This window comes from Diadema antillarum, unplaced genomic scaffold, assembly GCF_040938485.1.
Source record: "Diadema antillarum isolate AM-2024a unplaced genomic scaffold, OU_Dant_1.0 seq00001251_RagTag, whole genome shotgun sequence".
Lineage (NCBI taxonomy): Eukaryota > Metazoa > Echinodermata > Echinoidea > Diadematoida > Diadematidae > Diadema > Diadema antillarum.
Genome location: NW_027272037.1, coordinates 46518 through 62070, shown reverse-complemented (window position 1 = coordinate 62070; position 15553 = coordinate 46518). Strand labels below are relative to the sequence as shown.

At 40.1% G+C, this 15553-nt stretch overlaps 2 protein-coding genes across 2 annotated transcripts in view; one reads left to right on the top strand and one right to left on the bottom strand.

Moving 5' to 3' along the window:
• Positions 1-4735: 4735 nt before the first annotated feature.
• On the bottom strand, positions 4736-12248 carry LOC139745304 (lysophospholipase-like protein 1). The gene is made up of 5 exons (XM_071655701.1): positions 12119-12248; positions 9409-9508; positions 8765-8934; positions 6764-6879; positions 4736-5384 (listed from the first exon to the last, which is right to left on the bottom strand). Exons 1-5 carry the CDS (start codon positions 12198-12200, stop codon positions 5160-5162), a joined length of 693 nt encoding a protein of 230 aa, XP_071511802.1. The 5' UTR covers positions 12201-12248; the 3' UTR covers positions 4736-5159.
• A 180-nt stretch (positions 12249-12428) lies between these two features.
• Positions 12429-15553, top strand: part of LOC139745303 (tubulin polyglutamylase TTLL5-like) — a gene marked incomplete at its 3' end in the record, with an annotated part of 43899 nt that continues 40774 nt past the window's right edge. The window contains exon 1 of the mRNA XM_071655700.1: positions 12429-12508. The remainder of the gene's footprint in view (positions 12509-15553) is intronic.

Here is a 15553-nt window from a genome sequence, read left to right as displayed (position 1 = left end):
AAGATTACATTGTAATACAATAGAAAAATATTGCCTTTCTATTTTTAATAAATTAATTATGCAAATTTGTGCATGAAATCATATTTTCACCTATAACTCCATCAAAAAGACTGGAGGATTGCTAAATTTTTGTGTCAGAATTCCTCAAGACACATCAAACAATTTTCATGTAAAAAGATAGCACAATCGATATCAATTTGTTTTGTTTTTTATTGTTTTGTTAATTTCTTATGTATTTTATTGTTTTTTCGACCTTTTGTTTTCTATTGTTTTTTTGCCAAAATTTGTTGCAGGCACTTTATCAGGCTTATCTACACTAGAATTGATTAATTTCAATGATCAAAAATTGAAATAATCTAATTTGTATCAATTTAACCAAAAAACACAATTTGCATTGGATTTGCACACGATATCATGAATTTGAGCTGTTTTTTTGTTGACATGCATATGCAAAACATTACGTAACTTCAAAATGGTGTACCCGGACGTCGCAAATTTGGTCTCAAAATATGCGGGAGACTTCGATGAAAAAAGTCGTGAAACGACGCGGCAAAATCTTTGCGCGTTGCGAAATCGTGGCGCGAAACGTCGAGGGGGGGGTCAATTTGACCCCCCCCCCCCAGTTAGAATAGGGTTAATGAACCAGGCCACATCGTTGATATGAATGAACATTACACAAACTTGCATGCATGCTTCATGAAGAGGGCTAATGACGCGAGTCGACATACCGAATCGAGTCAGTTCATGCGCAATGAAGCTGTGCTGTTCGAAGGAAAACAAAACCCTGATGATGCCATCTTTGAATCTTTGGTGGAGCAAAATGCAGCACTAGATCACACTAAACTGTTTAAAAGAAAAAATATTGGAATTGTTCTAACCAGTGATATGGATAAGGTGGATTATTTGCAGTTTAAATAAAATATTATCAATTCTATTATGAAATCATCAATTCATGAATTGTTTTCTTTTATTCACATTATAATGATTTGTGGATGGTGGCATTATTGACTTCCCCATTACATTTACCAGAAGACACAATCACAATACCTGGTAGCTGCTCGAGCGCTGGGTCTAATAAACAAGCTTGTTACAGCTCCTCTGTGGCAAGCCATTAATGAACCAGGCCACATCGTTGATAAAAATGAACATTACACGAACTTGCAGGCATGTTTCATCATGTGGGCCGATGATGCGAGTCGACCTGACGAATCGAGTCCGTTCATGCGCAATGACGCTGTGCTGTTCGAAGGGAAACAAACCCTGATGATCTTATCTTTGTGTGTTTGTTGAAGCAAATTACAGCACTAAATCACACTTAAATTGTTTTTTTTTTTTATATTGGAATTGTTCTAACCAGTGATATCGATAAGGTAGCTTATTTACAGTTTGAATAAAATATTGTCAATTTTACTATGAAAATCATCAATTCATGAATTGTTTTCTTTTATTCTCAGTATAATGATTTGTGGATGGTGGCATTTTTTAGTTCCCCATTACATTTACCAGAAGACACAATCACAAAACCTGGTAGCTGCTCGAGTGCTGGGTCTAATAAAGAAGCTTGTTACAGCTCCTCTGTGGTAAATAATTAATGAACTAGGCCACATCGTCGATATGAATGAACATTACATGACCTTGCACACATGTTTCATCATGTGGGCTAATGACGCGAGTCGACCTGACAAATCAAGTCCGTTTATGCTCAACGAAGCTGTCCTGTTTGAAGGGAAACAAGACCCTGATGATCCTATCTTTGTGTCTTTGGTGAGGCAAGTCAATATCCTGGACCTTCCTGGCATGTATACCAAACTCCAGGAAGCACAACAGAAGGGTACTGAATCCCTTCAAGAGTTAATACATGGGCATGTGAACTCCTCTAGGTGATACTGATGAAGACCCTGTATTCCACGAGCTCACGGAGCCACATGAGCATGATGGGACGACTTCCACAATCCTCCAAAACATGCTGCCAGCACTCGCACAAGTAGCAAAGACCCATGCATTGTGCATCTCTCAAGTAAAACCGCAGCCGAGGGTTTCATCCTCGAGTGATGACAAGCGCAACAAGTTCACAGAAAGAGTGTTCACCTACCTTGACCAACTGATGCTTGCAAGGCCAAATTCTACCATCCTTGCTCATGAAGCCACTATCATGTTTTCCCTATAAACAAGACGGAGGAATGGATAAAGGCGCTTCCTTCAGAAGGAACAATGCACATCACTAATACTGCTGGAAAGCAATAATGGAAACTTCAGGACACCTTCAGGTTTCAGGTTTATTTACCTTGACCCTTGCTGCAATTTTGCATCCCCTCAAAGATAAAGATTACCACATTTCTGTTTTACATACAAACTCAATTTTCCCACTCACAACAAAACACCCATCTTCTTCTTTCAATTGAAATGTAGGGAGTTCTTCCAAGAGAACCAGGAAAACAAATTTCCTAAAAGCAGTCGGTGCCGACTTTATACATGTAAGCCAATACCTGGTAGATGTTCAAGCGCTGGGTCTAATAAACAAGCTTGTTACTGCTCCTCTGTGGCAAGTCATCGAATCAGGCCACATCGTCAATATGAATGAACATTACACGAACTTGCATGCATGCTTCATGAAGTGGGCTAATGACGCGAGTCGACCTGACGAATCGAGTCAGTTCATGCGCAACGAAGCTGTGCTGTTCGAAGGAAAACAAAACCCTGATGATGCCATCTTTGAATCTTTGGTGAAGCAAATGCAGCACTAGATCACACTAAACTGTTTAAAAGAAAAAATATTGGAATTGTTCTAACCAGTGATATGGATAAGGTGGATTATTTGCAGTTTAAATAAAATATTATCAATCTTATTATGAAAATCATCAATTCATGAATTGTTTTCTTTAATACTCATTACAATAATTTGTGGATGGTGGAGATTTTGACTCCCTAATATTACACTTACCAGAAGACACAATCACAGTTCTCCTTCAAATTAAAATTGAAGTAGGTACCTCTGCATTTGCTTGATTTTTCTTAATGTTCAACCTTTTTTCATCATGGACTATCATGATATTAACTTTTAATAACTTAGTTGCCTAGTGACTCTAACATATGAGATTTGTATTAGTCGTATCGTGTGCTGTTGTGCCAAGATTTATGACCATAAAGAACGTGCATTGAAGCGCATTCACATACTTTGTGTGTTTCTCAGCGATTTTCAAAATTTTGGCTTATAACCAATTGCATGGGCAATAAAAATGAGGACAATTTCAAAATGCTCAAAGTGTAGTAAGTTTAAATCACTGCTTAAAAATCATCTATTAATTACTCAATCTTAATTTTCATTGTTGTTGTTATATATGTACATCATGCTGTATTCCAATTTAATATAATTCCATATCAATACACGTAGAAATGTCAGTATTAAGTGCTATAAAGTGTTATTTATTATCATAATTTACATATATCATTTTGCATTTTATTCTCTTTTACTTCATGACGTAGGTCATAGATGAAGTCTAATGTCATATTTTAAGAAATAGGGAATTTCACTTGTTTGCAAGTATGTTATCAGCATTTATCACCATTTTTCGGTCAATGTACACATTCTCAATCCGCATAGAGTGCTTACTTCCATGTCTGCGATAAGTGCATAAACAGGGAGATCACTCACATGAACGGCGGAGGAGGTTCACAACCGTGAGCGGTCTAATAATTAACAGCCTCTGCAGGCAAGCTGTCTAAACGAGTAATATACAAGGTATGGAAAACTCCAGGATAAACATTAGTACTTGAACCAGTACACAATGCATTGTGACAGTGGTGATAAAATGGTCCTATCAATTGTTTATCATTTGTTCTACTTCGAATTCAAAGGCCAAATTCTCATCTGAGTTCTCATTTGTGTGAAAAACGTAATTTGCTGAATAATCCTGTACTATAACCATTGTAACATTTACACATTTAGATACAAATCTTAACTTCCCTCCACTTCAACATCATATACTTTGATGTAAACAAACTCATGTCACATTAGGAATATGAACTAAGTTTTCAGGATTCCATCCTGAACATAACTATTCAGAGGATCTAGGAAACCAATCAGACCTTACAACCTGACAAAACTAATGCTGCATTCTTTATGATCCCAAAATACTAAATGTACGTAATTAAATTCTCCCTCTATACAGTAGGACTACTGACCGACTCAGTGACCCCATGGTATCGTCCCTTGCTCCCACATGGATCCTGGCAGAAGAAGCAAAGGCAGGAAGGCATCAAGGAGACAGGGGTGGGGTAGGTGAGATGACATATGATGGGTATGATGGCAGCCAAGAGAGACAACTACCACAATATGTATAAAAGCTGCTGTTGCAATGGCAACAGATTCCTAAATGCTCACTAAAGTCTTTCACAACTTAATATTACATCTATAACCACATGTACTGAATTTCAACTGAATTGCTTAAAACAGAGAGTTGATCCACAACATTTGCATAATTTTCTAGGAAAATTTGCTATAACCACGGCAACGCAATGACAAATGTCTTGGACATCTGCATATGATAGCGGTCACAAATGCCAAATTTCAGGTCAATTGCTCAAAAAATGATGGAGTTATTTGATCCACAAGAGATTTCAATGGACCGACCACCTGTCCACCTGACCTCAGACTGATTCCTATATACCCCATACATACTTTGTATGTATACAGCTGTAGGTGGGGTATAATCAAACAAGCCATGAGTAAAAGAAGCCGTGCTTCTCTATTCCTCTCAAATAATTTTGATGGCTGTACTGCAATTAATGTGCAAATTGCTGCAATTAAAGTTACTTCATGCAAACACAGCAAGTATCAACACGTAACAATTTTTACTTTTTTTTAGTCATCAAGAGTAAAGATCCAAAGCGGCCTGAGTGACATCAAACAATATTCTCTTCATTTTGTGTGTCATTCTGAACCAAAGTTTTGTCATTCCAGTGAAATGTCCACAGTCATGTTAATGTAACTATTACGCTATTCAAAGCTCAAAATCAAAGTCACGCACTGAAGATGAAGAGTTGAAATTCAAGCATCAATCATTATGGAATACCTTTCATTCTAGTACCTTACAACTGAACTCGTGTCCAAAATGTTTACCAAAATGTACCTAACGTCTATATCCTGATGCTCTCCGTTGTCACAACGATGACAGCCTGTCTTCTATCCACGCCTGCAATTTCTCAAGCTCTTCTCTGTTCATCTCGTGGCATAGTCTAGGATACGAGTGAAACTCGACATCCACCCCTCCCTCCTGCAACTTTGTCGTCGTGGAAACGCCCCACTGATGCAGCACCAGCTCGTCCCGCTCCCCATGGCACGCAAACAGAGGAGGTTTCGCCTCTGCACTAGCTCCTGCCAAGTCCTGTCCACAAAAGACAAAACATTTCAAGGGAAGTGAAATAGAGCGCATCATACAACCACCTGGGCATTCATTTCAGGTAGGAATCTTGTGGAAGAAGACATCTGCTCATGTTTCACAGAATAGTAGCCATTTTCTTTTCTTCTTTTTTTTGTGCAAAATTCTGCCACTTTCCACAATCTGTCAATCGAACACAGTACAATGAAGAAAAACAAACCATGTCAAACTACTGTTCAAACTGGCATCAGGTTTGGCAAAAGGGAAACAAAAAACAAAACAAACAAGCAAACAATATTTGTTCACTTCATTTTCCATATATTCTTTGAATGCTGAAGTCACCTCCCATTTGTTTTAAGATGAAGAATGTACAATGCATCAGGTTATCCCTACAGCACAACTGCCAGTTGAATGCTGTCACGTGTCAACCAAACTATGTCAAACTGCAATATTTTCATGTTCTCTGTTGAACTCCCAAAAGATGTATAGCAAAATTAAAAGTGAGTAATATATATATGGGGTAAAAACCTAATTGTTTTCTCCAAATCTCACAATTTGTTCCAAAGTTTGACAACCAAACTGCTGTGGGCATCAGATAGTATACAGCTTTCCAAGTCTTCATATTAACTTGTATCAGTTGTCTGGAAAAAAAGACAGTGCACTCTCACTATCTACCGTATGTCTAAAAAAAAAAATTACAACGGGACCCTCCGCACTGACATCTTTAAAAATAGTGAATCGATCTAAATACAATTTCAGGGTATGAAACTATAACTCATTGCCCACATCTTACTGTACAGAAAACCCCATTCAAGTTGCTTCAGTGGTCAAAGAGAAATGAGGAATTTTGTAGAGGATGTCAGGAATCTCTTCCCTCCAAGTTCTGTCTATTGTATTCACACACAAGAGCATCACAGTGCTAAAATGAGAAGAATCAGACTCCTGACATGCTTTACAAAAATCTACATTTCTCTGTGACCGCTTAACCAAAATGAATGGGGTTTTCTGCAAATTAGAGCTAAAATGTTATATTTCAAGACCCTGAAAAAGCATTTAGACAGGTCAATCATATTGGGTGTTATCAATTCGAAAATCTGATTGTAATTTTTTTTTGGGGACATACTGTATAGTTGCCTTCCTTGGTTGTTTGAGATGCATGCAACATCTTTCCATGAACTGAAGTAAGTATGTCCTATTTCTCTGGACAAATGATGAAATAAGCCTTGTGTTTTACGAAGTATCACATCTATTGAGCTTTAATACTACTGTTTCAGGTCTCCTGCTACTCTGTGATTTTAATTGTCACTTACTATAAAACCTTGTGAACACCAGTGTACAAGAAAAAAGAAGAAGAATGAATTAAGATATCAGTTCAGGCACAATACCTTGTAAACTATGGAGGTGTCATTTAAGAATGAAGATAAGGCGAAGACCCCAGCGAGTTCCCTCTGAAACCTGTAGGCCACATGAAGAGCAAGGCATCCACCCATGGAAAATCCTCCTATGGAAATAAAAATAGATAACATCAACATGCAGGACAGTAGACAGGCTTCTTTGTCAGCATACTGCAGGGGACCATGTTGCACTACGTCGCATAAAATGGTATACCAGTGTGTATGTATAAAGGAGTCGGCTAAGTCATTTAAAGGAGTTTAAAGGAGTTTAAAGGAGTCGGCTAACATTTGAGTCTGCAGTTTATCTCCCTCCTTCAACCTCAGCAAGTATCAAAGCACTTGTGAAGTATTATATCATTTCTCTACTGAAGTCTTTGTCACAGTGCCTAAACAGCCTACTACATAACACTAACTCTTCTGAACGCATATCCACTTTAACACTTGAATACCACAATATACACAGTGGGTCAGGGAAATAGCACACAGCAAAGAAAACTGACTAGCTTTGTACTAGCAAGTATTATAAAACGAGGAATGTTCGCGTGCATTTTAATTTTGCGAATTTCGCGAGCAGCAACATTCGCGAAATTAAAATGCACGCGAAGGTTCTTACCTACACAATATGCATTGGATGCCAGTGGTAAGTCACACAAATTTCATGCTGCGAGAAAGGCCATCGGCTCCTTTTCGTGAAATTTTCATGCTGAGAATATATCGTGTTTTACAGTAGATAAGCCTCCAGCACATCCATTATACATGTACACCAATTTTGTTAGGCCTAGTTAGTACCTCGTGAGGAATGATTTCAAACACTTGGATACCATTGTCCTGGTAACTCATAGGTATGACAATGAAGACATGATTTTTAAATTTCCATAATTGCTGAAATGACAACCTTAACACACTTTCAATCCATAACAGAATGAATTTAAATCAAACAAAACAATGATGATTTGGCTTACACTAAATTCATGAATAGAGACAGATTCAGAAAATGTTAAATGACAGAAGATGTAACCATACTTAATCAGGTTAAAAAAATCAGGATAAAATGCTGAAAAAAAGATTTCATCAAGTGATATCATCTTCATCCAAATAATGGTTATAAATAACAAAATGCATCCCATTAATATATACTGAAGTAAGATAATGCTAAGAAGTGTAAGGTATTCCAAGTCCCTGACTGAAGGGTACAGGATGACCTTTAGTAACACACCCTCTCTCACTCTGCTATAGCCGCAAGTTATCACTCTCCAGAGTAAACATTTAACCCATGATCCCATCAGACCCCTAAATTGTGTATCATGTAGAGTTTCATGCTTGGAACTCAACTGCCATATTTCAGCGGCCTGAATAAAGCCAAGCTACCCCACTATGTGAACTGGTAATGAAAGTAATTTGGTGCCAATACTACAACAAGAAGAGAAAAGTAAGAAAGAAACATAATTCAGGGCTGCCAACCTTGAATTACAGTTTCAAGGAGGGTTGAAGTTCCCTCCCCCCACTTCTATGGCAGAAGCTTTGACAATTTTACATTTTAACCTGCTGAGGACGAATCCCCCCCCCCCCCCCCAGTATACTCAGGCAGGTGCCTATGGGAAATGTGTGTTGTAGCAAAATCAAACCATCCTCAACGGGTTAAATGTAGCATGCTCCTGAATACTTCAGTCACGATTTCAACACATGCCTGCACATTGAGTGGGTGCACCTGCAGGATAGTCTTGAAACTTTTGGCTCGGGCAGGTAGAATGTTTCGAATATCTGAAATTTTGGAGACTGTTGTCTTTTATTATTATATATTTTTTTCTTTTTTTGTGGGGGGGGGGGGAGTATTTTGAGGGTCTCAGGATGAGGATTTTTTTTTTATCGGAGTGAGATGGTTAGATTTTGGTAACTCAAGTCTTCACTGATGACGAGAAAACTAGCAGCCCTACAAAATTGTATGGGAGATGGTCAATTTGAGAGGTTATATATTTGTCTAACATACTATACCTAGGATTATCTTGTTCTTGGGAACCCCCTGGTCTACCTCCTGCTGGATGAGTTTGCCAATCTCCTCACACATGGGATTGATGGTCTCAAGATCCTCTGGGACATTTGGAGCAATCTTCCTCCGGTCGAACCAGACATTACTTGGGGCCCCCATCATAGGCGTGTAGGGTCTAAACGAAGAGATTGAAATTTAAAAGTTCCAAAAAAGAGAGAGAGATAGAAAAACTTCCCAATCTTAGCTTGATTCCTACAATAAGATACGCTATCATTTCATCAAAATCTAAAGGTTGATGATAAAAGTTTAAGTTTGATATGAAATAAATTTGCAGTTCCACACTATGTTCTGATTCTTTTTTTTAAATACATCAGAAAATTTGGGAGAACTATTCTCTGCTAGCACATGTGCTACATGTAACTTTTGGTTCTCCCTTTAAGATGTCTTTATTTCTAATTAGTGTCATGCAGATATGTTATTTAACAAAATTTTTTTTCTTCTTGTCAAAATAAGATTATGAAGGGCAACTTGTCGACCAGTTGCAATAAAAGCCAACTCAACATACAATCACTAATTTGATCGAACCAGGATCGAATCTGTGCTCACTTGGTCCATGCAGATGATGAGATACAAGGTAGGTACCCCTTACCTTAGTGGTGCTGTTGGAAATATTGTTCTGGCTTTGGAGAATGAAAATCTCCTCCCAAGTATACTGGAGAGCCAATCTTGTAAGCCATCGGCAGTATCACCTGTGAAAGGAGAAATGCAAGCAATGAAAGTAGAAGAGGACACAAACAAAGAAAACAAGATTAACATCCTGATTGATCCCGACAGATATCACACCATTTGCAGATGAAACAAAAAGCCAGCTTTGAATAGCGCTTCAAAATTGTTCTAAAATGTGAATTTGGGACAAAACCATTGTTCAAATATAAGCAATAATTGTTCTATACAAAATGTGAACAATAGTTATAACAGTAATACTGTAAAATGAGGAATGTTCGAGTGCATTTTAATTTCGCAAATTTTGCACGCCAAGATCTCGCAAAATTAAAATGCGCGTGAAAGTTCTTGTCTACGCTACCTCGATACATTGAATGCCAGTGCAGTGGCAGTTGATAGCAGAAAGTTTGTGCCGCAAAAAAGGCTGTCGGTTCCAATTCGCAAAAAATTCATGCCGCCAATATATCATGTTTTACAGTAAACTGTTTCTAGAATAACCGTGAAAAAAATACTGATATTCACTTTACTGCAAAATCTTATTATATATCTGAATTATACTTGAAGATTACAAATGTGTATTCCATCTTTAATACTTTTCTTAGATTCAGAAGACCTAGTTTCATTTGTGGAAATTAAATTTAAGCGGAAAAGTGATAAAACCATGCTTTCCAGGATGGTACAGTGTTAAAAATTTTCACAAACATTTGCACAAATTTCTGGGACTATTGAGGTATTCTTTTACTACTGTAAAAGTGGAAATTTTCACGCAACCAGAAACTAGGGTGAAAATAAAAGCATGCGAATATTTTTGCTTGCGATATGTTCCTGTGCGTGATGTCTTGATTCTGCGTTATTAAAAACACGCGAAACTCTTATCCAGCCAATCGCGAAAAATTAGTCGTGTCAAAATATCCACTTTTACAGTGATGTTCTATCATTCAGTGAAATCTCATTTCATTTAACAAACTAGAAAAGCACTCTGAGAGCACAGACCTCCGCCAAGCATGCAGCTTTATATCCACCACTGATCTTTTTCTTCCATAAAGATGTCAGTGATTTCCACCCATGTAATTATAGCAAGTCACCTGATTTCCCAATATAGAGGCCTTTGTTACGTCATAAACCCTCAGCTGCATGGCGCGCCTCGCCCGAGCAGAAACTAGAGCACGCACATAAGTGCGCGCATGCAAACCTCAAATACGCACGGCCAGAACTCCCAAGTTCATTGACCCTACCTGGCAAAATATTAAAAATCCTTCATAAATTCCCCCCAAATTCTCGGATCACTACCAAAAGTTAATCTTTTGTTACTTGTGTCATTCTCCACCTTTCCTGCAAGTTTTATCCAAATCCGTTTACTACTTTTTGAGTTATTTTGCACACGGGCAAACTAACTAACTAACAAACCAACGGTAAACGAAATTATAATTATATAAAATGGGTTCAAGAATGTAGCCAATTGGAAGCGCTGAAATGAGTCACGTGTGCGTGCATCAATTTCTCACTAACATCCACGGCCTAACGTCACAATGTTTACACTAGCAGTGCGCACTCAATCAGTTGTTACAAGTACGTCGCGCGTTACTATATACGCGCTGTCAATCCTGTAAACAACTTCTAGTTCGGGCTGCCGGCCGGCCTTTCTTGTGTGCATAACATGTGTGGCGTACGTATACGTACAGTACTCATACGTGCGGGATTTCCGAGTGCGACGTGCGTAAATGTTTGGGACGAGCATCTTCGGACATCTTACAAAGGTACGTGAAAATGTTAGTTTTCGACCCATTTTATAAAACAAATGATGCCCAGGATTATTTCGTGGCGTTAGTGGATGCACTCTATCCTGTGCATCATTTGTATATTATAAAATGGGTTCAAGAATGTAGCCAATTGGAAGCGCTGAAATGAGTCACGTGTGCTTGTATTAATTTCTCACTAACATCCACGGCCGACGTCACAATGTTTGCACTAGCAGACGTGCGCACTCAATCAGTTGTTATAAGTGCGTCACGCGCTACTATACGCGCTGTCAATCCTGTAAACAACTTCTAGTTCGGGCTGCCGGCCGGCCTTTCTTGTGTGCATAACATGTGTGGCGTACGTATACTCTTATACGTACTGTACAGTACTTTAATATGTACGAGATTTTCGAGTGCGACGTGTGTAAATGTTTGGGACGAACATCTTGATCCACAATTAAAGGTACGTGAAAAATGCTGTTAGTTTTCGACCCATTTTATAAAACAAGTGATGCACAGGATTATTTCGTGGCGTTAGTGGAGATGCACTCTATCCTGTGCATCATTTGTATAACATAACTCCTCCCTTGGCGGAGGTAAGCAAAAATATGGCCAACATAAAAACGTTCAAAATGAATCTTCACATTGCTCAGCAACACGGCGGCGTCCAACACCGATCATCATAGGCACAAGTGCACCTGTGGAATTCTTTTGTACATCGATAGAAATCTGACAACTGATAATAGCCAGGCAGTTGGAACTCCCCATTATAAAACCTCCTTGGATTGAAGTGACTGAATGAGTGCAGCTACTGTACGCATCAGACGCCAAAGCTAAAACATGAAAAAGACGTTCCCTCTTTAGTCAGATTGTCATAATTTTTATACAAATCCTTACCAGATCCGTGAAGAAAGATCACACTTGAAGCATGTGAACACGATGCTGGTATAATGTCAAACTTGAGCCTTGTTAGAGACATTTTCGGTCCCTGCTTTTCATTCCGTTCAGTTCACTCTCACGATACAGGCAGCAACATCGTACAAACATATGAAGAGAAAAAAAATGTGATTCAGATTACAGCTGTTGTTGGTCAAGCGTGCATGCAGCGCATAGTGTATGTATGCAGTGCAGTGCGAGCCGAGATCTGTGATCCCGGTCCCGATCGCATGGCGCATTCTGCGCATGCCCATATCAATTGCCGTGACAACAAATTACGATTTACAACGGAATGCGTTCCTGGGCCTCGCTGATAATTTGATATTCCAAGAGTTTTAGCCACACAAGAAGGTATGTATGTGATATGGATTAGTCAGCATCTCTGTTTTACTATCATTAGATTATGTCAAGGCCTCTTCACATGAGCATATACCAGATTTATAGTGATCGAAGGGAGGGAAGGTGGCTCTTCAAAGTTCACCGTTTATCGTTGAGCGCAGTAGTCTAGGCGAGATTGCAGCTTCGCCGCACACAACCAACGACCCCGCCGCGGCTCCCCGCGGTTGGATGTGTGTGCTGCCTCTGCTCTGCTTTGCTGCGCTACGTGTGCTCTGCTGCCCCAGTACAGCAGTAGCGTCTACCAACACTAACAGTTACTCGCATAGATTAGAATAGGATTAGGAATGGGTTTAGCAGGTGGCCGATGATGATGCGATGGCCGATGGTTAACTGTTACATGCTGAACGTGATTAAATCACTCCGATATTGCATTTGATTTTGTAGTCGACACTACAACTGTACAAGTACAAATCAGTTCGGGAAACCCACTCACAAGGGGGGCCCCTCCTTATAAGTAACCCGTCCCCCTTATAAGCAACCCCGTCCCCCTTTTAAGTAACCCCCGGGGCACCCCTTCTAAGGAGTCTCCACGCTTTTTTGCAATGCAACGCGAAAATGAAAGGACTGCGGCAATTCGCTTGATTATGTCCATAAAGCTTCACAAGTTTCCTAGTTACTCACGAAATTTGAGCAAAATCGGTTTGAGGCATCATATCTAAAATCATGGATTTAAATGCGATGTCAAACGACCCATGCGAATGCTGAAATGCGAGCGATTACTGGCGTGAGTGTCGCCAGGCGCGGCGGCGCGGCAATGCTCGAGTGCAGACGTGGCGACTCGGTCGCCACGTCTGCACTCGAGCATTGCCGCGCCGCCGCGCCTGGCGACACTCACGCCAGTAATCGCTCGCATTTCAGCATTCGCATGGGTCGTTTGACATCGCATTTAAATCCATGATTTTAGATATGATGCCTCAAACCGATTTTGCTCAAATTTCGTGAGTAACTAGGAAACTTGTGAAGCTTTATGGACATAATCAAGCGAATTGCCGCAGTCCTTTCATTTTCGCGTTGCATTGCAAAAAAGCGTGGAGACTCCTTACAAGGGGTGCCCCGGGGGTTACTTATAAGGGGGACAGGGTTACTTATAAGGGGGACGGGTTACTTATAAGGAGGGGCCCCCCTTGTGAGTGGGTTTCCCGAACTGAAATGTACGATTGTAATAAAAATACATATGCATGTAAACTACGGTGTCTAGACGATCCATATTCAACCAACCAACAAACATCACTATGCAATTTAGCCCGACACAGCGTCGCGTCAGGCAGACGGAGTCTCGCCATCAAAGTGGGAAACCACACACAACCACGCAACTTATATGAATTTATACATTACTTAAAGACATTTGTACGTTACTCACATAAAATGCATGCTAGTATTACAGAAGGTACATACACTGTAAGTCCATAGGATTAGGAGAGCCCTCACGAGTCATGATAAGTTCATTGAACAAAAAATGGCACTTTCTAGCGCAATCCCCGACCGCCGGAGTTCATCGTTGAAGAATTGAAAATGGCGCGTTGACCACTCAGCAAATTATGTGTGCGCGAGCGTGGCTGGAAGTGCAGGGATCTATTGGTATTGCGTGCGTGCGCTCTTTGGTAGCAGCACGGTCGACAGCGTGACCTTTGAAAGTGTATTCAGGGTGCCATTTCATGAAAGCTGTCCGCGCCGCGCTGACAAGTTGTCAGTCTCTAACCGTTAGTCTGACAATCACCGTGACCAGTCAGTGACCCAGAGCTACCAAGTCTCACGCATTCTGCATGAGACTCAAGCATTAAGGGGCCATCTCACGATCTCGCGCATCGGGCGAAGTCTGCAACTTGGGCCTATAATAATGAGCATAGCTCAAAAGATTAAAATGATAGACCACCTGTGCAATTGAAGGTATATTTCCTTTTGTCTCTCAAAATAAGCAGAAAATAGTCACTTAAGTATGCACCTGGTCGCATCATTAAGAGCTAAAAATTGAAAAAGCTCCCTACCATGGGAGGCCACAGGGAGAGAAAACCCCTCCCACACCCTCGCTCGCGCGCACATTCGCTCTCCGAGATGCCGAGTCATGAAAATCTCACTCATTAAAAATTTTTTGAACTTGGCATCCCTGGTGACCAGAGCATCTCAGCCAATCAAAACCAAGGATTTTGCTGAAATTTTCAGGGACTGACAACTTGTCAGCGCTGACTAAATTGATGAAACACCCCCCTGATTGCGTGAACTGCCGATTATCAGATGTACCATTCGCACTAACCGCAGCAGCGACCCCAATACGTACCAGCGCCCCGCGCGGGGTTACGTTCGCACATGCTGCATAAATCTTCATTTTCAGTAAGTTGTGAAATGTGTATGTCAATATCGATAACATAGGCTGCGTTTATCAACTTTACCCTGTTTAAACAGCTTTCAAAAGCCGTTTCCAAAGCCCTTTAGAAACGGCTTCCAAAATAGTTGCGTTTATCAACTCTTCGCGAACACGATAACTGGCCTGTCACTGCACAGCTGCATTGCGCAATTCGACCCGAGGAGAAGAGGTCATATAAGGCGTGCATTGTTCATAACTGCAGTACAATATACTACAAAGCCATTTCAAAACAGCTTTGCGTTTATCAACTTCAAAAGGCTTTTACAAGCAGGTTTCTGAAAACCTGTTTGGAAAGCCACAAATTTGCGGCTTTCGAAAAGGCTTTCCGAAAGGGCTTTCAAAACAGCTTTGCGTTTATCAACTCGTAAAAATTCCTCGAAAGCTGTTTGGAAAACCTGTTTCTGCCGAGAAAAAGAGTTGATAAACGCACCCATAGATATGTAGTGTCATTAAATGAAGATTACATTTAATGAGTTTGAGGTGACAAAAAAAAATGATGTAAAGTATCAAAACTCAAAAGCGATCGTAAAGCGCTCGCTGAGCTGTCTTTGTGTTGTGGGCAGTGCCGGTACAGCCCTGCCGCTATTTATACATAGAGCAAAATTTAGACTAAAGTGACTGTTGATAGGGAAAAT